At 43.1% G+C, this 27,573-nt stretch overlaps 2 protein-coding genes across 4 annotated transcripts; both read left to right on the top strand.

Moving 5' to 3' along the window:
• The first annotated feature begins 677 nt into the window (after positions 1 to 677).
• On the top strand, positions 678 to 14,312 carry LOC128418079 (membrane-spanning 4-domains subfamily A member 8-like). Of its 2 annotated transcripts, none has more exons than XM_053397514.1 (7): positions 678 to 1,101; positions 4,985 to 5,191; positions 5,684 to 5,803; positions 7,239 to 7,295; positions 9,198 to 9,338; positions 12,520 to 12,633; positions 13,787 to 14,312. In XM_053397514.1, the coding sequence occupies exons 2-7, from the start codon at positions 4,988 to 4,990 to the stop codon at positions 13,916 to 13,918; spliced, it is 768 nt and encodes a 255-aa protein (XP_053253489.1). In that variant the 5' UTR covers positions 678 to 1,101; positions 4,985 to 4,987; the 3' UTR covers positions 13,919 to 14,312. The 2 variants fall into 2 exon arrangements, with proteins under 2 accessions (XP_053253489.1, XP_053253499.1); XM_053397524.1 differs by lacking the exon at positions 678 to 1,101 and adding an exon at positions 2,218 to 2,331.
• Positions 14,313 to 15,877: 1,565 nt separating this feature from the next.
• Positions 15,878 to 26,489, top strand: LOC128418062 (membrane-spanning 4-domains subfamily A member 15-like). 2 transcript variants are annotated; one of them, XM_053397477.1, is made up of 7 exons: positions 15,878 to 16,330; positions 18,040 to 18,289; positions 20,756 to 20,878; positions 21,164 to 21,220; positions 22,515 to 22,622; positions 24,574 to 24,687; positions 25,853 to 26,489. In XM_053397477.1, the coding sequence occupies exons 2-7, from the start codon at positions 18,062 to 18,064 to the stop codon at positions 25,961 to 25,963; spliced, it is 741 nt and encodes a 246-aa protein (XP_053253452.1). In that variant the 5' UTR covers positions 15,878 to 16,330; positions 18,040 to 18,061; the 3' UTR covers positions 25,964 to 26,489. The 2 variants fall into 2 exon arrangements, with proteins under 2 accessions (XP_053253452.1, XP_053253458.1); XM_053397483.1 differs by lacking the exon at positions 15,878 to 16,330 and adding an exon at positions 16,339 to 16,478.
• Positions 26,490 to 27,573: the final 1,084 nt, after the last annotated feature.

The following is a 27,573-nucleotide window of genomic DNA, read 5'->3' as shown; positions in this document are numbered from 1 at the left end:
GTTTTCAAACGTAATCCATTCCAGAAGACAGTTTGACTTCCGAAATGTTCGAAAACCGAGGCACAAATGGCCGCCTGCAATTTCCATTCAGAAAATTGAAAAAAAAACCTCAGCGGAAGCTGTTTGACTTCCGAGGCTTGTTCGAATACGGAAGCAATTACTTCTGGGTTTTCAGCGTTCAAAAACTGAAACGTTCGGCTTCTGAGACACTCGAAAACCGAGGTACCACTGGATGAGGAAGTTTTGTTTGTTAAAGGTGCTGAGAGCTGTTAGGAGATCCCTATTCCCCTTACAGAGCTACAATTTCCAGAGTGGTTTAACAGTCCATCACTTTTCGCAGGGAACTCTGGAATCTCATACCCTCCAACATTTCTCTGATGAAAATAGGGACATCCTAAGGAAAAGCAGGACATTCTGGGATCCAATCAGAAACTGGGACAGCTTCTGTAAATCTGGGACTGTCCCTGGAAAATGGGGACACTTGGAGGGTCTGGAATCTAGCTCTGTGGGGGGAAATGAGGGTACTGAGAGTTGTTCGGAGACCCCTATTTCCCTCACTACTAGAGCTACTATAAGGGAAGTAGGGGTCTCCGCATAACTCTCTCAGCAAACTACAGTCCTCGGGATTCTTTAGAAGCCATGACTGTCAAGTGGTACAGTAATTCTTCAAACACATGGTATGGAAGTGTCCTAGGACTAAAAGACAGGATTTAAGAGATTCACTTAGATCCACGGTAGTCCAAAATGAGCATTTTGTACAAGTTTGGAAGATCTCTCTGGTGGGAGGTGAAAAGGAACATCTGAGATTAAACAAATCACACACACAGTCTCAATGCAGAATACAAAGGCAAGCCAAGACGGAAGACAGAAAGTTATTTTGGAGTTCCTTGGCAGGAGCGAGGAGAATATCTGAAATGGAAAAAGTCCAGAGTACAGTAATCAACAGTGAAATGAGACAAAAGGAAGGAAAGGGGACGAGTCAGAGTCTGGTGCTGTGTAAACACCCCTTTTATACACTATTGCTTTCACTTCTCACTGCTTCCTGGTGATACCTGAGACACACACTGTGAGGCTGAGGACGATCAGATCAAGGAGTGTAACGTAAGTACTTTTGGACAAAGTTAATTAAATTGATTTGGGGACAGTATTTTATTTGATCCAGGCCTCAACTGGGAAAGGCCTGAAAGAATAAAATGGTTCTGCTGAACATGAGTAGAGAGTTTCCCCCTCATGAACCCCAACAAGGAACAGAAGGCAATTTTTTTTATCCCTGCCACAGTGTGTGGAAGTCTTTTCTTTGGAAAATTAAGGCCTGGGCAAGCTTCTCCTCCTCCTCCTCTCTCAAGCATCTCAGCTTAGAGAGGAATAGCACCCACAACCACACCATACATTTAAAATGCTCTTATACCACTTTAACAGTTATGGCTCCCCACCCCCACTGCCCCGATCCTGGGAACTGTAATTTCTTCAGGGTGCTGGGAATTCTAGCTTTGTGAGGGGTTTCCTAACAAGTCTCAGCATCCTTAACAGCTCCAAATTTAGGGTGGTATGGGTGGTTCCCCTGCACAGGGTGCCAAGCTAAAGAGAATAATAATAATAATAATAATAATAATAATAATAATAATAATAATAATAATATCATCTTTATTTATATGGATACCAGCTGAGAATATCCATAAAAAACAACTGTACCAAAATTGATAATTGTGAAAATAAGATATATTGGGGCGGGGGGCAATTTTTGTCCTCATTCAGGGCTCCATATTACCAAACTCCACCCCTGCCTTTAACAAATTATACTTTCCAGGACTCTTTGGAGTAAACCATGATTATTAAAGTGATATAAGTAGTGCTTTTTTTCAAGAAAAATAGGTACCAGAACTCATCATGAAGTTCTTGCAGTAAGTCACCGGAGAAGTGCCAGAACTGTGTTCTGGTGTGCCCTGGCTGAAAAAAAGCACTGGATATAAGAGTGCTTTAAATATGTGAAGTGGATGTTGCATCAGAAAAAGCCTCAAGCTAGATTGTTCGAGACCATTTCTGATGTCACTTGTTCATTCCATAATCTAACAAAGAGATACTTACTAAGACAAAGGTTCTTTCTGAGGGTTTCAGTAATGTTAGCTAGGGGTTAAAAGCATTCCCTTTTGAAAGGAATACAAAACTGTAGGGCTGAATCCCCTAAGGCCCAAAGGCCCCTCAAATGATCACCTGGAGAGTAGCAGATTATGGAGGCAGAGGCAGAGAGACCCAGCACCATGACTGTCATGGGCATGCCAGTGGATACTGCATTTACCCTTTTTCCGTTTTAAAACAACATTTATTATCCAGGCATGTCTACGGTTACAGAAATTCATTTTACTATTTTTACTTTTAAAACAAACAGTCCTTTCCTACAAGCGTGTTCTCCTTCATGGAGAGCACGTGTTGCAGTGGGGTCTGCTGAGCCACCCCTCTGTTGCCAGGCAGGGTCTCTAAAGATGGCCTGGGGCAACAATTGGTTCACTGGGTAGCTGGGGTAAAAGTTATGTTGCAATTTTGGTGGGAGGGGTAAGATGTTTAAATATTCTGCACGCAGCCTGGAGCTTTCTCTTTGCTACGTGCAACAGATCACCCGCCCACCTGCCCTTGAGTAAGGGGTTGTTGCATTGACCTTGCTATGCCTGTCATGGGGTCGTCTGCCGTTGGGGTAGGGGCCTGGTAGGAATTTTGTCCATCTGGCTGATTGGCTGGGCCATTTAGTTTTTGCCTACTGCGTAGCAAATCGTCACAACTTGTAAGGTTGCAGTTAGGCATTGGTTATAAATTGGTGGAGGAGGGGTTAGGATAGGCTGTACCTGCCCCTCCATGGTTGCTGCAGAAAGGGAATTCCGTTAAAGGAATCCTGGGGCTTGCTATCTTTTCGTCCAATCCCTGGAATGGGACTAGGGCCGGCAAGCCTTGGGGAGCATGCGGGTGAGAATTGAGGGCCTGTGATTCAGCTCAATTTCTCCCCAACTTGTTTTCCCTTACTGGTTTTCGGTGGTGCCCAGAAGTCAGTTCTGTCCCCAGGCGGGGGGACAGATAGTCTTAACCAATGCCTAAACAACCACTCACGGTTCTGTATTTAAATTAAGTTGCGGCCAAAATTATGCCAAAAACCTTAAACAAAAATTAAGTGTGCATTGTGACTTATTCGGGGGGTGGCTTGGGGACCTCGACACGCAACAACATGGTTTGCATAATCCCAAATAAGCATATGCAGCACCAGGGCAGCAGAATCAAATGCCATTTTACTTGTGTTGCCTTTCTGTTACTATATGGTTTTTAAAAAATTATACAACTTCACATGTTGAGAGTATTTCTTCTTTAACAGGGTTGGTCAAATGTATTTGTGTGGAGGGGGGTTGTGTTAACTTATCAGGCATATGGAAGCAGTTGTAAAGCATGGAATGGATGTTGGGGAGGGGGACATGTTAATTGTGTCATTCCCCTCCCTAAATTTTCTGAATTTACAAGGGAAACAAGTGGCAGAGAGCCTGGTTTTTCATCCCCCCCCCCCCCAGTTCTACCTCTCAAAGTACAACTGGGTAAGTATCCTTAGGCCATGTGGATTACATGTTACAATTATTATATTTAGAATTATTGTTCTACAATTTAGAATGCTTCTATCCCGGTTTATAGCACAGAGGCTTTCAGAGCAGCTTATGGATGAATCTCAGAAGAAAACCACACTTAAATCTACTACAGGAGCAGAAATCACATAGTGTACCCGCCTTTTTCCTTGGTGCCATACCAGGCAGCAGCTCCCACCAAAATATTCTGAGATAAAGGCGTAGGATTGAGCAGCTGGAACTTGCTCAGCCCCTGATGAGGGCTCTTCCCTTCCTTTCCTAACAATTCATAAGAGCTGCATTATAAACTAAAGAATGCAGTTAACAAACAAATTCGGTCTCTTCCTGTTCAGACTCTTCCTGTTAGAAACTTTCACGATGTCAACCTCATCAACCTCAACACAGTCATCAAGACTAAGATCAAAGTTCACAGTGGCAATGCAAATTCTGGTTATAACCATGTTTTAAAAGCAATATTTCCTTCCCTGCCCACGCCACTGGAAGGAGCAAGAAACACTTTACTGATAAGATACATAAAGCTATTGCATGCCCCTGTCTCATGCTTAGAGGTCTGTGTGGGCACCAGCATGCCTAATAAAAGTTTAAATGAGTCAAGAGAGAGCTAGATTAGGTCAAGAATAATGCTGATCTCTCCTTCCCTTCCGTGTCTCTGAAGCCCCAAATAGAATCTGGTATAGTTGGTGCACAGCACTATTTTTCTAGAAAAAGAGGTGCCGGAACTCACGATGAACGCCCCTCCTTGTTCTCTTATAATGGCAATGGCACCCACCTGAGAGGTGTACACAACCCAAAAGGAACCTAGCAGAAACTGTTCTCTGCTCTTCATGTTTGTCTGGCACAGTCTGTGGTCTCAAAATTAGAGTACTGCAAATTACAGGTTTAGTGTATGTCCCGTGTTGCCATATCCTGAATCAAGCTCTGCCTCCTGCAATTCACTGCCACCCTGATCCTTCACTTGGATTCACATCATCTGTTGGGCAAGGCAGGTGTTCCCAAGCAACCTTCCATTGGGCTGAGCAGCAGGATCAGGGCACCTCCTCTACCTGCTCCACCAGATAGTACACCAATGGTAATGGCCGGCTTGGGTACCTCTGGGTCCCGCAGCCAAGCAGAGGCATGAGATAGATTAGTCCAGGAGGGGGACATCTGGTCCAGTGGTAGGTGCCCACTGATATTCCTGCCTGCTCTGATTTGTGAGGAAAAGTGAAGAGTTTAAGCTGCTCTTAAAATAAACCCACAGTGATTAGGGAGCTGGGGCTCCAAGGGCCCAGATCACATTCATAACCCGAGGTTCCACTGTATTTGCCCAAATCTGAGCGGTTATTTTTTAAAAAATTGTATCTTTGGTTTGTTTGTTTGTCTTTTTGCAGATAATGGCTAATAGAACTGTGGTGCTGATTCCCCAAACTAATGCCAGTGTTATCCAAGCAGGCCAGGGGATCCTTGGTACTGTTACCCTACCACCAGGGACAGTTCAATACATACAATATGCAGGTCAGCAGGTTGGAAGCCCCAACAACCAACCTCAAGCAGGGTGGATGGAGAAACTTGTCAAAGTGGAGGCCAAGACTCTGGGGGTAAGTGTATTTGAGATCTGCCAACATGGAGGTCCAATGAATTAAATGAATATTGCATATGATTGCAGTGTTGCTCCCTGGCAGGGGGGTGAGGAAGAAAACCAGTTTGGCTTGCGTTTTCCCTGGAAACCAACCAAATTTGCATTTCCCAAAACAATAGGCAGACTAAAATGCAGTTCTCTGAATTTTGTGATACAGTTCTCCAACCAAAGAAACTTACATGTTAGGGGAACAGGTTCTGCAGATGCATATATTAATTAAAATGTCATACAGAAATGTGTTATAGTAAAGGAAATAGCTTGTAAAATGTGGAGGGGGGTATGCTATGCCTACTACTTGCATGGAGAGGGAGCAAGGTCCAATTTACTAGCAGGCTCAAGGGCGGGGGGGGGGGGTACCTGGGTGAGCATGATGAGGTGGGGAGAATGTGTTTCAGTTCTGAATTTACCAAAGGGAAATTGATGTGCTGTTTTGTGCATTTTGTTCCTACAGGCCATCCAGATCTTAATTGGTTTGATACACATTGGCTTTGGGAGTGTCTCAGCTGTTCTTTGTACCTGGCTGTTGACTCTTGCTACTCTTGGAGGTTACCCATTCTGGGGTGGACTATTTGTAAGCAGAATATTATTTGCCTGTTGAGTGACAGTGTGTATCAGTGCCTATGATTTTGAATTTAGACTTTGCAGATCTGCATCCAAATCCCTGTTCAGGTGGTGACTCCTTGTGTGTGGAGAATGGGCGACTGGTAACAGAATAGTTGTGTCATTAAGAAGGCTTTCCCTGAAGTACACTCTACTCATTTTAAGGATTTGTAATTGTAGAAAAGGCTTCATTTCTTGAGTATATAGTTTTTAGACATCAGGCTTAAATGCATCTTTTCTAGAAAGCATTTGGATTAAGTAAGCCAGTGTCTAACCCATGGCTCTCCAGTTGTTCCTGGACTACAACTCCCATCATCTCTGGCTATTGGTTATGCTGGCTAGGGCTACTGGGAGTTGTAGGGCTCTTGCCAGTTATGCCCTCTTCCAGCACTCTCCATTCCATCCCTCTCCTCCATGGGAATTCTACTTCAGCCGGCACTCTGAGGTTGCCAACCAGACTCAGTCCTCACTAGGCTGTTCTGAGTTTTTTCCTTCCTCTTTTCAGTTCCTACCACCCCACCCCAAATATCTTTTGCATTTTTGAAACTGGGTTTTCCTAAGCTTGCTGATACCGTCCCCCCATTCGCCTTTTGTGTGGATGGTGTTACTCTGGCTACACAAGGGACAGCACTTAGAGAATTGAGGCTGCTATTTGAATACAGTGGTGCCCCGCAAGACGAATGCCTCGCAAGACGGAAAACCTGCTAGATGAAAGGGTTTTCCGTTTTGGAGGTGCTTCGCAAAACGAATTTCCTATGGGCTTGCTTCGCAAGATGAAAATGTCTTGCGAGTTCCTGCGGTTTTTTCCCCTTTCCCTCCCTTTTTCCCAAGCAGCTAAGCTGCTTATCAGCTGATCCGCTAAGCCGCTAAGCCGCTTATCAGCTGATCCGCTAAGCCGCTTATCAGCTGATCCGCTAAGCCGCTTAACAGCTGATCCTCTAAGCCGCTTATCAGCTGATCCGCTAAGCCACTTATCAGCTGATCCGCTAAGCCGCTTATCAGCTGATCCGCTAAGCCGCTTAACAGCTGATCCGCTAAGCCGCTTATCAGCTGATCCGCTAAGCCCGCTAAGCCACTTATCAGCTGATCCGCTAAGCCGCTAATAGCGCTGATCCACTAAGCCACTAATGGGCTTGCTTCGCAAGACGAAAAAACCGCAAGACGAAGAGACTCGCGGAACGGATTCTTTTCGTCTTGCGAGGCACCGCTGTATTTGTGATTATGCAGGTATGTGATTCTAACATGATAAAAATAATGCTTCTCTTCCTAGAAGGATAAACTAGTGAACTTCAAGAGAGAAAAGGTTCTGTTACCTTATATAACCCAGTTTTTTACATTAGAGAGCATGTTTTTGAAATTTCTAAATGAACTTCAGTCAAATGTGTCTTTTTCCTTGTTTTGTTCAGTTCATTATTTCTGGAACCTTGTCGGTGTTAGCTGAGAAATATGGAACTCCCTGTCAGGTGAGAGAGAAAGAAATGTTAATATGTTTCCTTCTTATTACAAATCCAAGTCCATATTGGCAGCTTCCTCTGTAGATCTTCATTTATTGTAAGCCCAAATTATGGAACACGGAGCATCCATCAAGTCCCTCCCTCTGTTCCCATAAACATCCATCTTGACCAGACCAGCCTTTGTCTGAAATGAGGACCCTCTTTGACCAATGGAGAATGCAGAGGCAGCCTTGAGTCTGCCAGCTGGTCCTGTTGCCCTTCTTTCAGGACTCTAGCAAGGAACTGTGCATTCGCTGTGCCCCTTCTGATATTCCTCACTGGCATATGCAAATTCTATCCATTTATGTGAAAAGCAAAAGAAATTACAACCATTTTTAGAATCCTCACTATAGGCCATAGGGGCAAAACAGGTTTGGATTTCACTAATCGGATGCTAACCCAAATAATAAATCAAATCGGAATGACCCACAGCAGGCCTGAAACAGCTACTTCCAAACACAACAGAACTTGCCATAGTTGCTGAGGCTGATGGGAATTGGAGTCTGAAAACATTAGGAGGGTGCCAGGTTTGTGAAGGTTGATTGCTCAACAAACTAAAAATTATTTTTCTGTAAGGGAAATACTGCTCCCCTCCCCCCCCCGATTCAACACAGGAATTGTGTTGACATTTAATTCATATTAAGAACTCAATAGATGAACATTCCTGAACAACTACTTTCCTTTAAACATCAAATAGGTAGAACAATCCATAGTATGACGCATGTTATATACATATAATGTATACAACAAAAATGACACAATTTGAAGGAGCTCAGTAACTAACATGGAATTGTTTTATGGAGGTTACCTTAATTCAAAATATTGCCAGAACTGCTAGAAGCTCTCCCACAGAAGAGTCAAGATAGGCAGCTTCATGTTCTTATCAGATAATTTAACTTTAAGGTAACCTTGTGTTACGAGACTGTAGGGTTCCTGGGCTCTTCTTCTAATTGTTGAGGTTAGTAAATGTTAACATTTTATCACTACTTAGAATATTGAAATGGAATGTCAGGAGCTGGATTTAGGAAAGTGCTAAAATACAGGCCAAACCAGTTTTCACCTGACCAGAAACCTGCCTGGCAGAGGAACTATCAAGGGGGGAAAAGGAAGGAAATGGCTGGGCTGTTAAGCAAATAAAGGACAGGTAGACAGGCCAGTAACAAAGCAGAAATTCTGTACCAGCAGGCAAGTAGGGAAAGCCCCTCCCTGAGCTGGGTGAGTAAAAAGACAAAGCCTTGGGAGAGCAGTTTTGGGGAGGATTGCATTTTTCCTGTTGTAAGCGGGAGGAAAAAATAGTTGTATTTTGCAAACAGCAAGCTGAAGAGACGGGGAGTCAGAGCACTATGTCAGTGTGAATCCAAGGCGGTAGTCATGGGAGAAATGAGACTGATTTGCAGTGTAATCCTAGAAGCTTCTCCATTGCAGGCTCAGGTTGTGTATATGTACATGTAATTAAACTATATATCATAAAGACATCACAGTCTCCGCTGTGCCTCATTTCTAAATGAAACACGAACGCAGGTATTTCAGGTAAGCACCTGGACGCCTGGAATCCCACACTGCGTGGAGACTGGGGTGGCGTTTAACACTATACAGTGGTACCTCAGGTTACATACGCTTCAGGTTACAGACTCCACTAACCCAAAAATAGTGCTTCAGGTTAAGAACTTTGCTTCAGGGTGAGAACAGAAATCGTGCTCCGGCAGCGCGGCAGCAGCAGGAGGCCCCATTAGCTAAAGTGGTGCTTCAGGTTAAGAACAGTTTCAGGTTAAGAACGGACCTCCGGAATGAATTAAGTACTTAACCTGAGGTACCACTGTACTTGCTTTGTACTTTTTGGAGCCTGAAAATGACATTCTTTGTTTCTTTCAGGTGCGAAGCAGCGTAGGAATGAATATCACAAGTGCTGTAATGGCATTAGTTGGCATCATTCTTTATTTGGTAGAGCTGTCTATAGGTCCTTTTGGTTATAATCCATATTATGATACTGGGGAAAGGTATTATTGGGCAAAGGTAAGTGAAAAGAACGCTATGCAGAACTTTGGCTTTTGGACTAATCAGTGTATGTGAGAAACAACTTATGTGAACCCGATGGAACTTCCCCTTCCTCTCCTCTCCCCGTGTGCCCCCCTCCAAATCTGCAGGTGAGGAGTGAGAGGAAGAAGAAGAGGGAGATGTTCTGTTGTACTCACAGAAGTTGTCCCATGACTGCAATGATTCAATTTGATGTCTTTATGGGCAGCATCCAGAAAGAGGGAGAGATCCCAATCACCATCAGTTTTGCTTTCTGTTTTCAACACATCACTTCTCAGTGCTGAAGAGACTAGTCACTATTTAGTTTAAAAGGTAGCTTGCCTCTTCAGCAGTGAAAATAGCAAGCATAGCTGAAGCTCTCCACATGGTTCTCCTACCCACCCAGGTCCCTTCTTTGCATTTTGGTTTGTAGCTTTGGAAACCCAGCATTCTGGCAGACTCTGAAGCCTGGACAGAAATGCCTGACCATTTGGTCTTAAGCTGTTCTTTCTCCATAGCTTACTACAGTTTGTTCTCTTTCAAAAACAGATGAATACCCACTAGGCATCAGTTCTGCTACTTTAAAGCCTCCTCCATCATGTAGATGGAGCTACATGACTCAGCCTGTGGACAATGTGGCCCTTGGTCACAGGCTCTGATTTTGCCTGCCATTTGGAATGGTACGCCAGATTTAAAGTTTTTATTGGTGCTGTTTTACTGGACTTTTAAAAACATTTTTTACCTTCAAAGTTTTGGGATGGCAGATTTTCTAGAATTCTTGTTCAAGGCAGCTTTTGGAACTGGTAGTCAGTGTGGCCTTTTACAGCAGTTGTTAGTGCTGTGTTGAAAACTATCCTCCAACTGCTGGAAGAAATTCTGCCCACACAACAGAGGCTTCTTTCATTCTACCTCATTCGCACAGCACTTTAGATTTATTGTGGCTCTGGGGAGGCAGGCTACCAGACTCTTGAGATCAGCATACTCTGTGATTTTGCTTTTAAATTAAGTTCTTCATTTTAGCCTCAGAATCACAGAGTTGGAAGAGACCCTGAGAGTTGTCTAGTCCAATCCCCTGCAATGTGGGAATCTCAACTAAAGCATCCATCACCTCTGCTTAAAAACCTCCAGTGAAGGTTTATTAGTGCTACTATTATTACTGCTCCGTGCTTGCTACTTACCTGTGCAAACATCTTTCCACTAAGCAGTCATTCTGTTACTGGAAAAATTACATACCCCCAGTACTAGCACTGTAATATTTTGTCCCTGAGAAAATGCTATTTATCCTTATAGCTAGTGCATCCATTCCGTCATGCTCCTTCTGAGGTAGTTTGTCCACCTTTGGTCTCCACCCTGCACTCAGCTCTCACCTGTGGCTCCTAGAAGCTTTCAGCATGCGACAGCAGCCACATGCCAGAAAATGGCTTCGGTTGGCCAGTTAAACCAGGTGATGGAAGCCGATGGGTCTTAAACCCTTGGTGAGTTAAGGACTTCCCCTGCAAGTGAAGACAGGCTCTGGTGAATTGAGCGGATAAGACCAGTAGCAGATCCAACAGTCAAGAAGGTGGTTTCTGCACATGCTGTAGAGGGAAGTGAGTTCATCAGCCTGGGAAGGTAGCCCATCTAGGAGAAGAGAAACTCTGATCCTAAGCCTCTGCTGCCTTGCAGGATATATTCGGGAGAAGACAATCCTGAAGCAAATGCTACATAAATCCAGAGTGCAGTCTAAGATGGCTGGGTGGTGATTTATATGCTTCTTTCCAGCAACTCCTGCAGCCCAACTGGTGCCAAACGTATTGCTCTGCTTTCCTTTGGACCACATGAATGAGGCCAAGAGGGGGCGGGGTCATGTCATCTGGGCAGCCCAGGACCTTCCTGCACACTGCCCAGGCTTGCACCTTGGGGAGGTCACTTTGGTGCTGATAACGCAGTGGTGTGACTTCACCCCCAGAGGCACACTCCATTGTCTGTTGATGCCAACAATAACTTGCAGTTGGGAAATGCCATTTGGAATATGGCTATGCAGTTGCCATGGGCACCCATTAAATAATGTGGCATCATTGTACATGAAAGGCAGAATGTCTTACTCCACCTCTTCCTTGAGCTGGGGAGTGAAGAGAAGGTGTCTTGTTTCAAAAAGGGAAGGGATGCAACAACAACAAAATCAGACATGGGATTTTTCCAGCTCCAGTTTCTTGCATGTTCTGAATGTTCACCCTCGGTGCTGAGTTCTGATGTTGTTTGAAATCAGAAACGCCAGCATAATGACTTGAGTCACTATATTATAAACAAAAGAAATTCCCTTTTGAGGAGGCAAGATTAATTTGTCATGAAAGCTGACAAAGCAAATAAGACCAAGGGGTGGTGTTCATTTCAGGGCAGACTTTGGAGTGCCAAAATACCTTAAATTCATGCATAAATGCACTGACATTTCTGCTCCTTAGCATTCTTCCTAGCTGCTGCTTTTCCTTCACAAGGATGTGTTGTGAATGACATAGGAGGGTTAACAAAGAGGGTATTTTTGGATGAGAGACTCAAATTGGCTCTTCCTTTGTCTGGTCTCATACAAATGTAAACCCAACTAACGAGAATGTGCGCAGGGTTGTTCTTTTGCAGATATCCCATAATACAGCCTTTAAATGAGGCTCAAATGACCATGTTTAGAGTTGTGTGAGGGCATTCCAGGTTCCACTGCCTACCAAACAGTGTCGGTCCTGGGTTGGTAGCCCTGCTTTGGGATGCTGCAAAACACAAACATGCTATGAGGGTCTTTGCCCAGGTTCAAATTCACTAGGGGTGAAACTAGGTTTTATTTCACCCAGGTCAAAGACCCAGCACATTTGCGTACACACACACAGAGGCTGGGAGCCTCAATGGCACCCTTTTGGAGACTTCATCCCGGGGGGGGGGACCAGCTAACCCTCCCTTTGTAGCTACGGCACTGTACTCTCTATCCTTGGTTTTACAATTGTACGTTTCAAGAGGTATTTGTATGTGAAGCAAACGCTTTAATCAAATTATTCAACATCATCACCATTACCAGCAGATTTTCCTAGGCTGATTCCCAGAAGGTTACATAGAAGATGGAGACTAGGACACTTTTTAATGTTGCAACTAAACTTAATTGGCAGTACTTTGAACTGTATATGATAAATGACTTTCTACCCGCTTCTGTGCTCCACAGGCTATAAGTACTGGGCTTGCCGTTATTCTCCTCTTGTTCAGCATTCTGGAGTTCTGCATCGCCGTCTCATTAGCACATTTTGGGTGCCAGTTAACCTGCTGTTCCAATGACCCGGTAAGCATTTGATACCTTGCTTAAAGTTTAAGCAGATCTTGTTGAGAGGTTTGGAGAGGATTATTCCTTTAAAGATTATGTTTCCACCCCACCCTGTCTCCAAAGAGCCACCCACTACTTCCTCACAACAACCCTGGAAGGTAGTTCAAGGTGAAAGTGAGTGACTGGCGAGCTTCATAACCAAGGAAGCTTCATAACCAACAACTTTACCAGCCATTTTTTGCCCAGAGAACCTATAGGTCTTTGCCACTACTTTATCACTGTTATAAAAAGTGTTAAAGTGTGTGGAGTATTTTCCTTGAACACATGAAACAATACAACGAAGAAAAATCACACCCCGTTACTGAGGACTTCTCTCATGAGTAAACTTGCACAGATAGATGTTCATACCTGGAGTCTAGTGCTGTGAATCCAGTGTTGATCATAAACACTCCTTTAAGAGGAAAGACGAACCCAAAACAAATAACCCAGTTTATCTCTAAACTCTGCTGAGAGGGCAGGAATCTTTTTAAAGAAGGAAGTCCCAGACATTTTTGTGTTCATTTACCCCCTTGCCCCTGCCACCCCACCAGCACCATCCTGCTCTTGCCTGCATGGCATGGGGGTGGCCACAAAGCACCAGCTGTGGCACCTGCAGAACGCTTGTGTCAGCGCTGACTTCTGGTAAGATCTTGCTGAAGTCTAGCACCCTTATCTCAGAACATCCAGACGTGGGGGATGTGCTCCTCAAGACATGAGCCCAAGCACTGTGTGATTAAGCCCATTGTTCACATTACACCAACATATAGCGGTACACTATGCAGTAGTAGAATATGGGGACAAAGGCTTTATTCCTTGTCCCAGTTTGCCTAGGCAGGATTTACCTGTCATGCAACTTTTAGAGCAAAACAGAAGGATTTGGAGAACTGCAGAGCAGGAAGTGCAGTTGCAAATTGATAATCTGCCAGCTCCAGCCTTTTTCTGATATTTTAACACTGATCCTCACACAATCAGAATTGCTCGCTGGCACTGCCCCTTCTGTGATGTTCTCGCCCTCATTCATGATGATGACCAGAGTGGTGGCGGCCCCTGAATGCTGCCAGGATGGCGATTATGACAATGGTGATGACATGGCATGTGTCTTCTTCTGATGAATTACTCTTCTGTTATACAGGCAATGGTTTATATTCCCTACACTGTTGATACGGCTCCCACTGAAGGCAATTGTGTTCCTCCTCCTCCTCCTCCAGCTTCTGCTCCTCCTCCAGCTTACAGTACTGTGGATTCTTTCCCCAAGAATGAGTGAAGAATCTAAAGGAGAAGTTGTATATGGGAGATGCTGCTAAAGGAGTGAAATTAATACTCATTTGCTTTTCTGTCTTTTTTGGCACATATATCCATTTTTAATAAAATGTTATTAGAATTTAGAAAGAGGAATGCAAAGATTATTATCAAATATCTTTTTAAAAAAATCAAAACTAAAGTGTTAATCTTGATGAAAACACAAACCCAAAGGAAAAGAAGAGGAAAGGGAGGAAAGACGAGACGGGTGGGGGAAAAATTGAAGGAGAAAAAATAGAATTAAGAAAATAAAGAACTTCTGATTCTTCGTCTATCAGCTCTATATCAACATTATTCAACTCATCCACTCCAATATAACACCTGTCAAAACTACTTTCTCTAAACCAACATTATCTTCAGTTCTCAAACCCAAATGTCATTTATTCATTTTCTTTTTCACGCAAAAATTCTATAAGTTTTCCAGTCTTTACTATATGTTAACAATGACTTTTCTCTGATTAAACATGTCAATTTTGCACTCTCAGCTAAGTTCAATAATTTTAATAACTATTCCTCTGTTGTTGGTAATTATGAGTTTTTCCATCTTTGTTCATATAAAAGTCTTGCCACCGCAATCATATATTGAAATAAAGGTTCTAGGGGTCATAGTAGATCAAAACTTAGTCAACAGTGTGATACAGCAACAAAAAAAGGCTAATGCAATTCTATGCTGCATCAACAGAAGTATAGTTTCCACATCAAGGGTACCACTCCAATCTGGACTTTTTTAAACAATTGCAAACTAATGTGGGGAACTGAATTTTAAGATTGGAGAAATTAACAACTGAGAGGACCCAAAATTGATATTCTCCCATCCCTAGTAGCAAGGACAAACCCCTTTTTAACCACTAGTCACAGGTATATGCAGCCTTCATATCTGGGTCTCAACCACAGGCTAGCATTTTCGCCAAGAGTTCTGCTATGTATATCTGTCATCTTAGAGCTTTTGCAATCCTTATCAGATTCTGTGCATCCTAATTCTATCAGGTAGCTGCTTAAAAATATCCTTCTAAAATGGCAAATTTAGGGACTGAGGTCTCTAGACCTGCCTTTATAAAAGGCATTGCTAAAAGCATCCTGAATATTAAAAAAATAATAATGGAAAAGCAGCATATTCCTCACATGAGCCTCCCAAGAACAGCTATTGAATTGAAGGCCAGACGTATTTAGGAGGATGAACAGTTACATAAGAGAAAGAGCTGCTGAGCTGCTGCTCCCCACCGCACACTGAACAATCACAGCCTCCCTCCTCTGACACAGTTAACACGCAGAAGCAGGGCTTAATATTATTATTTATTTCATTTATGAACTGCTTTCTATTAAGTGAAATTTTGAAGTGGTTTCACAACAGGATGTATAAAAAACAGTCAAAATGATTCCCTACATAAAAACAAGTGTAGCACTTTGGATGAGAGTTACATTAATTAATTGCATATACAAAATAATGTCTAATCCAATCAAGATACCAACTGATGCTTCCACATAGATTAAGGGCCCAGCCCCTCTCTGGTTAGTGGAGTTAAGTGCTGCCTCTAACTCAGTTGACTGCAAATTGTAAAGAACACAAGCAGGCTTTTGTGCAGTGTCGGATTTATGTATAAGTTAAACAAGCTATAGCTTAGGGCCCCACTCTCTTGGGGCCCCCCAAAACATTTAAAGAAAAAAACCTGATGTACATTTCTAAAATATAAGATAAAAAACAAATAAAATAAAACCTACATACAGCAACAGTGTTTTGTGTAGTGTAGGCTCCTATTGTGTAAGTAATGGGCCCTGCCTGCTAGCCTGCTCCCTAAAATATTACTCCTTTACTCATTACTATATATAAGGTGCCTACATTCTGCATGTGCAAATGGCTTTAGATACCTATTAGGTCCATACATTACCATATAGCATATATTCAACACAAAAACAGCGACAATTTGTTGTTGACAAAGGACAGCTGGACATATAAAGGGCCCCTTTACCTTCAGTAGCTTAGGGCCTCATCAAACCTAAATCAGGCCCTGCTTTTGTGGTGCAGGATGTCTCCCCACCCTCATCCCCCAACCACCCCATTTTCAGTGGGACATCTGAGCAATAAAAGTGCTGGCACATTTGCAAAGCTATGTGGGGCCTGGCAAGTTAAACAAGAGGCCCCTGTGCAGCTTCACAGCTCCTCAAGGCTGTCTCTGGTCCGGATTCAGAATCTCCCTGGCAGGAATAGAATGGAAAGACTCTCCGGGGTGGGGAAAGGAGGCTGCAGCCACATGCGCGTCACAACAAAAGGAGCGAATTTCCCCGAAAGGGTAATGGGGAGGACAAGACGAGGCTGGCCAAATTCTTCGTGTTGCGCCTTTCACTCCCTGCTGAAGGAACACGGGGCCGCCGGTGTAACGTGAGTACATCTGGAGAGCGTTATCTTAATTTGGGGAACAGTGTTTCCTTTTGATCCGCAGCTCTCCTCTGGAAGGCATGAAGGAGCTCCTGAACATGAGCTAAGAGCTTCTGCCTTCACTCCTGAATAAGCAGAAGGGCAGAAACAGGTACTGTAAAAATATTTAGGTGTGTGTTGCAGCTAAGGGTGTTACTAAGGGAGAGGCAAGGGAGGGATGATTTGCTGGGGAGGAACTGTGGGCAGAGAGGGGTGCTTCACCCTTCCTACAATGCCTGCCAATTTCTTTCCTGAAATGCAGGTAGGGGGCATTTAGAGGCGAGAGGCAGTGAGCTGGGACAGGTTCAAGTGCCCCCTCCTGCCAGTTCTTCCCAGCAATTGCACGGGACACAAGATGCATTGTTAGTTTTGCTTTGTTAGTGGCGGAGAGAGCTGGCCAAACTCTTCCGATAAGAATCTTTACAGTCAGGATTTAAAGCTATACAGTGACTGATTGAACCACTGAAGTTTCCTTCTCCCCCATGGGAACTCCTCATAAAGATAACGGCTAAAGCTGTGATTTGTGGCCGCCTCGGGCATGGAGGCCGGTGTGGCGAAAAGTTTCAACGGATCAGAAGAAGAGAAAGCTAACATGGATGCAGAATAATGTGGATGCCTCCCCAATGGGTCCCTGCGATAGAGGAACTGATTTTTAAAATGACGCCTGTGCCTTTACCAGCATCTGCTGAAATCGCTAGGAGCTTTTCACAACATGGGGCATAGGCACATAGGAGCCAGCTCCAGGGGGCCATGGGTGCTTGGGCACCCACGATGCTGAGGGCGAGATGGTGCCCTTGCATGGGCAGGATCCCCTCCTAATCACTTTAGGTGAAGCTGCCATGAAAGGCACAAGAGCACAGTCACAGTAAAATGTTGGCAACCCTCTGCTGAAATCAGGAACTCTGTTTAGGGAGTGTTTGAGGGTAGCTGCCTGTATCACAGCGTACCAAATATATACATATAATTTCCTCAGGAATGCCAATTACACACCCGGAAAGAGAGAGAGGTACAGTATTACAAAATAACCTCAACCACCTCGTAAAATACACCTTTTTTTTTTGCAGGTGAATCTTGAATATAGCCAAGAATTTGCCTTTGATTCCTTGCTGTGAATCTCCCCTAACCGCAAAATGCATTTTACTGCTACACTCGCTCTCCCACTGTTCTGAAACTTAAACTTATTATGCAGCATTACTGTTGTGAAAAGCAATCCTGACTAAAGAGGAGACAATACCTCATATGGTATGGTATGAAAACTGAAACTCCCACTGTAGGGAGGGCTGAAAAACAAGGAAGTTTTGGGCTACTCTGTTTAAAACAAAAAAGAAATTACTAGTAAATTGATTGCCATTCCTGGCATTAATTAAACAGTTTTTGGGATGGGTGTTTATTTCCTTCTGTCCCTTATCTGCCCTTGTCCAAGTATTTTCCTGTGTGTGCTGCCTGAGGCACAAAAAGCAGCATAGGAATTGCTCACAAATAATGCACCATTGACTCATGAGTCAACCCACTACTAGGAAGCACAATTTCATGGGTTCAGTTTTAGTATATATATCGCATCATGTATGAATATGTGGCTGTGCATGTTGGGGGTACGTTAGTAACTTGTCCCCAAACATGAGAGTTCCCCACCACCACCACCTTTTCTTATGTTTATAGTTTTGGTTTATTAGTTTGCTTGAAGATATCTAAACAATGGCAACGCATCAAGGGAGAATGGCTAGCGGAACGGTGGTGTACATTCCTGCAATTGCTGCAAACGTAATCCAGGCAGGCGAGCAGATCCCTGGTGCTGTTATCCAACCAGCAGGGGCAGTACAATACATGCCATATGTTGGCCAGCAGGTTGGAAGCCCCAGCAACCAGCCTCAACACGTGAAGACATGGGAAAAACTCCTCAAAATGGAGACCAAGACTCTGGGGGTAAGTGTGTCAGATCTGCTCACATTTAGCTGCATCGTGAGCAGTCTGTTTTTCTAGAAAAGGAGGTTCTGGAACTCACCATGAACACTTCCCTTTTTCTCTTATACAGTTGTACCTTGGAAGTCGAACGGAATCCGTTCCAGAAATCCGTTCGACTTCCAAAACTTTCAGAAACCAAAGCATGGCTTCTGATTGGCTGCAGAAATCCTGCAGCCAATCGGAAGCCACGCCAGACATTTGGCTTCCAAAAATTGTTCAAAAACCGGAACACTCACATCCAGGTTTCGATTGTCCTGGAGCCGATTTGTTCAGGAGCCAAGGCGTTTGAGATCCAAGGTACGACGGTAATGGCAATGGCACTCACCTGAGAGGTGCCGGAACTGAGTTCTGGTGAGTTCCAGCTGAAAAAATGACAATAGTGCCTTTCCTTCAAGAGTAAGGTCAGTGCATTCCATATGGAATGAAAATATGAAATTTACTGCATGTACTGCGTTAAAGGAGAATATTATGAAAATGGTATATAGATGGTATATTACACCGGTTAAGTTAGCAAAAATGTTTAAAACATGTAATAAGTGTTGGAAATGTAAGGAAAAAGAAGGATTGTTTTTCCATATGTGGTGGGAATGTAAGAAGGTAAAGGGTTTCTGGGAAATGATATATAATGAGTTGAAGAAGATGTTTAAATACACATTTGTAAAGAAACCAGAAGCCTTTTTGTTAGGAATAATAGGAAGAGAGATAAATAGAAGGGACCACAAACTTTTTCAATATGCAGTAACAGCGGCAAGAATATTAATGGCCCAAAAATGGAAACAAGAGGAGTTACCGACCCTTGAAGAGTGGAGAATGAAACTTATGGATTATGCAGAATTGGACAAATTGACTGGGAAGATCAGATATCAACGGGATCACAAGTTCATCGAGGACTGGGGAAAGTTTACAGATTATCTGAAAAGCATATGTGACGAACAGACAACGCTAGTGGGTTTTAAAGAGGCTCTGTGAAGGTTAAAGATGTATTGTAAAAAAAGAAATAGAATTGAAAGGATAATATTAAATGGCAATACTAAATATAGAGAATGCGTAAAAATGGAAAATATGGATGATTGGTGGAGAAGCCGGTGGAAGTCCAAAAAGTTGAAATTTGTGAATAATGTTTGAGATGGCGAATTTGTAAAAGGAAAAATTTAATAAAAATTATTATAAAAAAAAAGAGTAAGGTCAGTGCAGGAAGGACCAAACACCAGATATTATTACACTGATCAACAGGGATTAATTTAAAAGGGTGGTGGTGCCAAAAATATAATAGGAAGGATAATCAGACATTTTTACATAGAAATTGGTTCAGAAAGGTGGTGCCAAAAGAGATAATCCAGATCAGCCTTCCTAGACAGCCCCAGACAGTATGGTCAGTGATCAGGGGTGATGTGAGTTCTAGCCCAAAATATCCAGAGGGCAAGAATTTGAGGAAGACTCATACAGATTATTCTCAGATTTTCTATGAATTTAAGATGCTTGCCCCTATTGGCTGACTCAATGACTGATCGACTGAGGGATGGGGACACTGAGATGGACATTACAGGAGTTCTTAACAAGCCAGCTAGTAGTCTAAGGGAGAAGATTTCTTCCTCACCCCAAACAGAGGGGAAATAGTGCATCCCCAAAAGTGATTGAATTACTCCTATATTAATTCAAAAGAGGAATTTTGAGACACTTATTTCTAAATGATTGCTAGAAAACCCTTCTGAAGGGGGGCTCCTTCAAAATAGAGGTCCCTCTATCAGTTGAGGTAATGTCAAGTCATCCATAAAGTTTAGCACACACTTACATAGGTTTATGGCACTGATTACTATAGAAGTCTGTAACTGAGATAGTTGAAAATATATTCCTGGATATGGGGAGCAAAAACTGTAGACAAAATGTTTAAGGTTCATAGAAGTCAATGGGTGACTAAGGTGGCATTTTCAGGGAACTTTTCTGGGACCAGGATAAATTTTTTAAAGTTCTGGTTTTGCACTAATGGAAACTTCAGGTTTGCAAATGAGCATCACTCTGCGTATCAGTTTTAAAGATCTAATCAGTTCATTTCAAACATAGCTAGTCTGTAGCAATGCCAGTCCTATGCATGCTTATACCGATTTCCTCCCTTCTCTTTCTGGCTTGTGTTTGTGACCTCACAATGAGGCAGATACTAGTCCCAATATCAGTCTGTCTGGCTATAATCTAATGTCTTTCTCTGAATTTCTCTCACCCCACATTTATGCAGCCTATATATCTATATGCATATGGTGTTCTCTCTAACCTCTTGAGAAGTTATCCTGTTTTAAAATTTTTATTTACCCAAAGGAATAGACAGACCAATCTTTCTGGGTGTTTTTCAGATTGTGCTAATGAGTAAAAATTCATGTTTTTTGAGGAACGAGCAGAATTATTTTACCTTGTTTGCACATTTTCTTCCCATAGACTGTTCAGATCTTAATTGGATTAATGCAAATCAGCTTTGGAGCGCTCCTACTTTTTCTTATTGGTCACTCCTATATATCTTTTGCTGCTGTTGGAGGTTATCCATTTTGGGGTGGAGCATTTGTAAGTAGTATTTCATTTACCTTTGAGAGCCATTGTTTTTCTGTGTTTCTGGTTATGAATCCGGAGTTTTGAAAGGGTATCTATTTTCTAACTCTTATCAAGCTGTTGACCTTTCGTATGTAGAGAATTAGTGATTGGTGTGACTAATCTACACAATAAAATAAAGAGAGAAGAGGTACTATTATCACATTATAACTCAGGTTTTTTTCTCAATAGAGAGTATGTTTTGGATTTTTTGAAGTGAGCTGCAGTTAAACACATATTTTTTCCCCTTGTTTTGTACAGTTCATTGTTTCAGGAAGCATGTCGATGTCAGCAGAGAAACATCAAACACGCTGTCTGGTGAGAGAGAAAGATCGATAACAGTCAATCTTAATGGCTGGGAAGCACTATTGATCATGCTACTGATAGTAAAGGAGAAATATTAATTTATTTAGCAGTAATGATAAATGCAGCTTCATTTATGTGTGACCCTGAAATTCTGCATCCCCCCAAACCAATGCCAAAGTTTTGTGCTAGCTTTGTGCTGTTTTCTGCTGTGAACCTCACATTTTGTTCTGCCCCCCAAACCGAGTAACTGACAAAGCAAATTGGGCTCACAAGTTAATGCCAAAAAGTACAACCTTGTTGAATTGACTCCAAACAGGTGCCAACGTTTTGTGCTATTTTTGTGCCACTTTGTGCTGCAAGCCCACGTTTTGTTCTACCCCCTAAACTGAATAATAGACACTCAAACCGGGGTCATAAGTAAAGAGCTAACAAACCCAACCTTGTCCTATTTGACTCCAAAGTGCCAAACCAGTGCCAAAGTGTTGTGCTGGTTTTGTGCCACAAACCCAAAAGGCCTGGCCAAATTTGCTTCACTTTTTTGTCTTGCATGTTGATTGCTGCATCTGGGCTTGACCCTCACCTTCTCCTCAAGCTAGCAAGCCCCACCTGGGCTGTGGGTCCTGGCCTGCCTTAGCCCCCTAGGGCATACCTCCCATTGCTCCCTATGCCTCAGAGCCCACCTTGTTCTGGCCTGAGACCTGTGGCTGTGAGCCTCACCTGACCTGTCCCCTGCCTGGCAGGCAGACCGTGTCCATCTGGCCTAGGAGGGCAGCTGAGACCCAGACTGACTGATGAAATACAACTGAGGCAGCTGAACGGACCTTGGGGTTGGGGCATGCTTCCATGGCTCCAACTATCTGAAACGTTTAAACTGTTTTTAATTGTTCTGATACTTTTAATTTAGTGTTTAATGGGGGTGGGTGTCGTTTTACTTGGGGCAGGGTGGGGTTGTCTTAAATTGCTTTTAAATTGTGATATGCTTTTATGTTAATTTGTATTTGTGTTTTTAGTTCACTGCCACCACAGTGCCCTCAGCCACTTCAGTTTTTCTCTGGGCTTAAACGACCCTTGAGGAAAACTCCAATACAGCTTGAAATTCAGGCTACCTGCAGAACAGGTGCTTTGCTTCTCGTGGACTGAGTGTGACTCTATTTGTTGGATAAATTGATTTACGTTGCTTTGCATTGCCCTAGGCAACATAAAGCAGCTGACAAAGTCAGTAAGTAATAAATGATTTGTCTTTCAGGAGACCTGCATTCTGTCTCTGTAATTTTTAGTAAACTGGCTCTTTGACTGTCTGTTTCAGGCGAAATGCAGTGTGGGAATGCACATCACAAGCTCTGTAATGTCAGCAGCTGGCACCATTCTATATATAAGTGATCTGGCTTTCAATCGAGGCAATCCTTATTCACAGGTAAGTGAATGCAGCATTCCATGCAAAACTTCTTTTCTGGGTAGCATCCAAGAAGGACTCAATTCAAAGTGGTTGTTTTGACCTTATGCAGCTCAGGTCCCCAGTTCCTCAAGGCCCACACCTCCCCATAAGACCCAGACCCTGCGATCATCATCTGAGGTCCTGCTCAGAGCACCCCCTCCATGGGAGGTTTGGAGAGTAGCAACACATTAGTGGGCCTTTTCAGTGGTAGCTCCCCACTTTTGTGGGAGGCTCATCTGGCACCCTCTTTGCCCAGTTTTAGGAGCCAGACAAAACTCGCACCCTCTTTGTCCCTTAGTTTGAAGGGTTTTTAATATCTGCGACTTCCTTTGACTGGGCAGGATCTGCCAGAGCAGTCTTTTATTTGTATAGATGTGTTTGTTTTTTAGGTTTTCATTTATTCTGTTTATTGTAATTGATTTTCGCATATCAATTGCGTTTGTAAGTCGTTCTGAGTCACTTTTATGAGTAAAGCAACAAATAAATAATAGAATAAGAACAAAAACGCTAACAGTAATATGCAGTGCTTTTTTCGGGGGGGGATGACGCAGGGGTACACATACCCCTAAACATTTTGTGAATCTAGGTTTGGCATCACTGAGGGGCAGTATTTCAATATGGGTATGAAAATGAGAGTACCCCTAAACATTTCTTTTTAGAAAAAAAGCACTGGTAATACGTACAAAGAGATGGAAAAACTCATACACAGAGTTATGCTTCCAGTTCCCACTGCAAAAGAGACCGGCTACTATTTAATCTGAAAGCCAACTAATCTCTTCAGCAGTGGTAACCAAATCACTTAAATAATGCAGATGGAATCCAGAAAGAAAAGAAAGCCTGGTTACATTTTACTGACGAAACTCAGCAGCAACAATAATTTGAGGAGAAATAAACAGGGGTTTTTCTCTTTGTTACTTCAGGCCTCATTTATAGCAGAGACATTCAAACAAACATGCAGAGGAAAAGCTCCCTCAGAAATACACAGCCAATCAGGGCATATACTACCTCAGCAAATATCATGCCACTCTGCCTGGTTGCTAAGCAACATCACTACCACCCCCTCTTAGCTAGTTGAGTTTAACAATAACAGAATTAATCCTTGAGCTGCACATGGAATGATTTCTGCCGTTGTCCTTCCAACAAGTTCTAAGTGAAAATAGCAAGCAAAGCTGCACTTTTGAGTCTTCTATCCATGCACCCCCCTTTTTGCATTTTAGGCTGCAGCTTTAGAAACTAGGCATTCTGGCAAGCTGGACAGAACCATCTTGCTCCCAGAGTGGCTTATAGGTCAGTGAAGGCAACACCTTCTCTGCCCTCAGGCTTAGAATATCAAAAGACATAATACAATTTTTAAAAGGCTAGGGAGGGGAGGGGGATACACCAAGTGAGGCACCAAATCCTTAATGTTAACAAGGTTATTATAATAATCAGCTAGAATGGAGATACGCTGCCTGCTGTTTCAGAAAACCTTTTGCTAGCAGGCACCTATTTTCTCATGGTTGCACATCTAAGGAATCCATCAACAGGTCTACTGACAGTTTTGTTTTGCAAGAGCTTGTGCTAATTAGCACAGTGTTAGATGCAGCCAGGGCTTCTTTCAGCAGGAACTCACTGGAACTGAGTTCTGGCACCTCTCTGGAGGACGCCATTGGCATTCTCAGAGAACAAGGGAGAAGTTCATGGTGAGTTCCAGCACCTCTTTTTCTAGAAAAACAGCACTGTGTGCAGCATTGTAATTCCCCACCCCAATATAGTAGGTTTTTCCATCTATGTCAGGCATAACTCATTACCCTTTCCAAGGCAAATTTTTCACTTACATCTTCAACTCAGTAGCGTCCAGAAGATGGTTACTTGCACACTTTCTAATGTTGTGGCTGAATTAGTTACAAGGGCTGAGAGAGAGATTAAAGGCACTTCTTTTATTTTGCAGAACATAGGCTTTGGTCTCTCTTTCCTGCTCCTCTTGTTCAGCTTGCTGGAGTTCTGCATCACCGTTCTGATGTCACATATTGGGTGCCAGGAGAATTTCTATAATCTTGAGACGGTAAGTGCTTGATAACTTGCTTGGAGTTTAAGCAGATCTTATTGAGGATCCCAAGGAAAAGTTGACTTTTCATTTCCCATGTTTATATAGTCTAGCCTTTAAGGAGTGGCATGGGTCTCTCTCTCTCTCTCTCTCTCTCTCTCTCTCTCTCTCTCTCTCTCTCTCACCTGGAGCATTTCTCTATGACCAGGCGTTCGGCTGATTAACATTCTATGGCCTTTTAATTGTGTTTGTGGGTTATTGGCTTGTTTTTGTGCCATTTGTATTCTCATTTTGTTTTTTAATAAAAATAAATCAAGTAAATAAATATTAACATGGTGGTGTAGACATTAACGGAAAATGCAGTGAGGTCATCCCCCCCCCATTGCATTATGCGCTAGAAATGGGGTGAGGGTGTATTCATTCAATGCACATTACCTGCTCGGTTCCCCCACACCTGCAACACCCCCCGCCGCAATTCCTGTTCACTAAAAGCTGTCACCTGCACATGTACTGTCATCTGTGCATGCACATTGGCTATTACAAATGTATACACCTTAATTTAACTGTGGCTTACATTTTCCAGTCAGATGGATTTGAGGGAAAACACGCCAAACACCAGCATTTTTCAAGAAACTACACAGGGTAGATATGGATTGTGGTTAATGTCATGTGACCATGGCTTCAGACACCAGCAGTGTGAGCACTCTGGAGCCAGAGTAAATGGTAATGCATACACAGCCGATAGGTCTCCCCAGTCCTAGTGCAATACTGTAACCATTACACCTAAATTACTTTGTACAGAACTGTGATAGAGCAAACTTACGGGCAAACTCACACAAAACAGAAACCAAAATGTATCCCTCATGATGACAAAGGTAATAGCAACGACAAGAAAAGTACAGTGGTACCCCTGGTTGCGAACGGGATCCGTTCCGGAGCCCCGTTCGCAACCTGAGCAGAATGCAATCTGCACGTGTGTGGGTCGTGATTCGCCGTTTCTGCGCATGCGTGTGATGTCATTTTGAGCATCTGCGCATGCACGAGCGGTGAAACCCAGAAGTAACCCGTTCCATTACTTCTGGGTCTCCACGGGACACAACCTGAAAACGCTCAACCTGAAGCGTCTTTAACCTGAGGTATGACTGTATTTCTAATACTGAATTTCTGAATTTCAATGTTGCAGGCAATGGTTTTTGTGCCAAACTCTGTCAGCAGTGATGCCTTGATTCCCTCAGAAAACAATCTTGCTCCTCCACGCTATGATCCTATGGATTTTTCACCAAATACAGCATAAAGCACCCAAGTGTGAAGTTTTGGGAAGTGTAACTGCAGCAAAGCAACAGCAGCAAAGCAACAATAGTCAATATTATCAATTGCTTTTTCTTTCTGGTGCATATATTCATCTAGTCTGGATATGTGCTAGGACTGCGATTGTTAGTAGATGAATCTATTGATTAATTGATTACCACAGGGGTGAAGCAGGTGCCTCTAGTTTCAGATTCTCCTAAACCCTCCTCACCACCTTTCCTTTTCCCAAATTTATCGACGGCAAGGAGTGGCACCACAGAGGTCAACCACCACTAGGCCCTATGATCCTCGGATGAAGGGTGGTATAGAAATTTAATTGATTGATTGATTGATTAATAATCAGGCCCAGTGTCAGCACCCAGCATGGTGGGACAAATGGCAGGACTGACACCAGTTCCTGACATCCTTTTGTTTGTATGTTTCCAGAAATATTTTTTATTATTCACCAGTCTGATAAACTAGCAGCTGTCAGATTTCAGATAAGGAGACAACTGTCCCTTCCCTGTAAACTAGGGCAGGATCTTACCAGGTTTCAAAGGCGGAATTGATGTCCTGGGGGAATTTCCGAAAGGCTGCGCTTTGTCCTGGATCTTAGGCAAGTCAATCCAAAAATTGGGTGTCCTGGTTTGTACTGGATAAGTTCCCCTTATCAGTGTCACAGAGTGAAACATCTTAAGTAGAGGCAGCAAGCAACAGCATCATCTCTAGAACTGCCTGAACGCCCCTCCCCCCCAACGCTGGAAGGGAGAAAGCCTTTAAGAAGCTCCTGTTTAAATACCCCAGTTCTGAAGCATGGAGAGCTGCTGCCGGTCAGTGTGGACATCACCAAGCTGGATGAACCCAATGATTTGACTCTGTATAGTGGCCTAACTTCCTGCGTTCTCCGGTTCCAGCCTAAAACCACCAGTTCAGCCCAGCAGCAAGCACAAAAGTTTATATTAAAAGCAATTGCTTTGCAAGTAGAAGAGCAACCACCAAATCAGATAGGGCTTCAAGCAAGCATTTTGCCTTATTGGCAATTGGTACCTAGTGCCCATGTGTCGAGAGCAAGCTTGGGAGGGGTGGAAGGAATCAGGCATGGGTGGTGTCATGCTCTGCAACTCTGTATAAATGCTTTCTACTTTTGGGTATTGCTTTTGTTTAGTCTTTTTGGAAAGAAACCTAAACCAAGCCACTATTCCTATAGCAATAAAGACTTGAACCTCTCCACCCATCGTGTGTCCTTATTGGATTTGGGAACTGGTGAAAATAGATTTTATCTGATGATAATACCGTGCCGGTCTCTCTGTAAGCTGTAACCAATAAGCTTGTTGCTTGACTGTTGGCTAAAGCATTACAAATCTGTGGATACATCCATCAGTACTTGGCTTTTGAAAGTACGTAAGTGGCAATTAACCAAAGAGCCTTCAAGTGCTTAATACACTTGCTAATATCTTGAGTCTATCAGTGGCAGAATATGAGTAGGCATTCATGTCTCAGATGAGGAACTCCGTATTCCTACATTCATCCAGTGTGAGTTTCAGTGCCTCCACTACAGGTTGAGTAAAAAGATTTTGTAAAATGGCAGTTGAGGAAGGGACATTGCTATGCTGACAA

The sequence above is a fragment of the Podarcis raffonei genome, chromosome 1 (genome assembly GCF_027172205.1).
Source record: "Podarcis raffonei isolate rPodRaf1 chromosome 1, rPodRaf1.pri, whole genome shotgun sequence".
Lineage (NCBI taxonomy): Eukaryota > Metazoa > Chordata > Lepidosauria > Squamata > Lacertidae > Podarcis > Podarcis raffonei.
The sequence above is the reverse complement of the archived record's forward strand: the minus strand, read 5'-3'. Positions and strand labels throughout refer to the sequence as shown.

Coding starts and splice junctions, on each gene's coding strand:
- LOC128418062 (XM_053397477.1), top strand. CDS start 18,062: ATGGCAACGCATCAAGGGAGAATGGCTAGCGGAACGGTGGTGTACATT. Junction 18,290..20,755: donor TGGAGACCAAGACTCTGGGG/GTAAGTGTGTCA, acceptor TTCTTCCCATAG/ACTGTTCAGATCTTAATTGG. Junction 21,221..22,514: donor AACATCAAACACGCTGTCTG/GTGAGAGAGAAA, acceptor TGTCTGTTTCAG/GCGAAATGCAGTGTGGGAAT.
- LOC128418079 (XM_053397514.1), top strand. CDS start 4,988: ATGGCTAATAGAACTGTGGTGCTGATTCCCCAAACTAATGCCAGTGTT. Junction 5,804..7,238: donor CATTCTGGGGTGGACTATTT/GTAAGCAGAATA, acceptor TGTTTTGTTCAG/TTCATTATTTCTGGAACCTT. Junction 9,339..12,519: donor AAAGGTATTATTGGGCAAAG/GTAAGTGAAAAG, acceptor TGTGCTCCACAG/GCTATAAGTACTGGGCTTGC.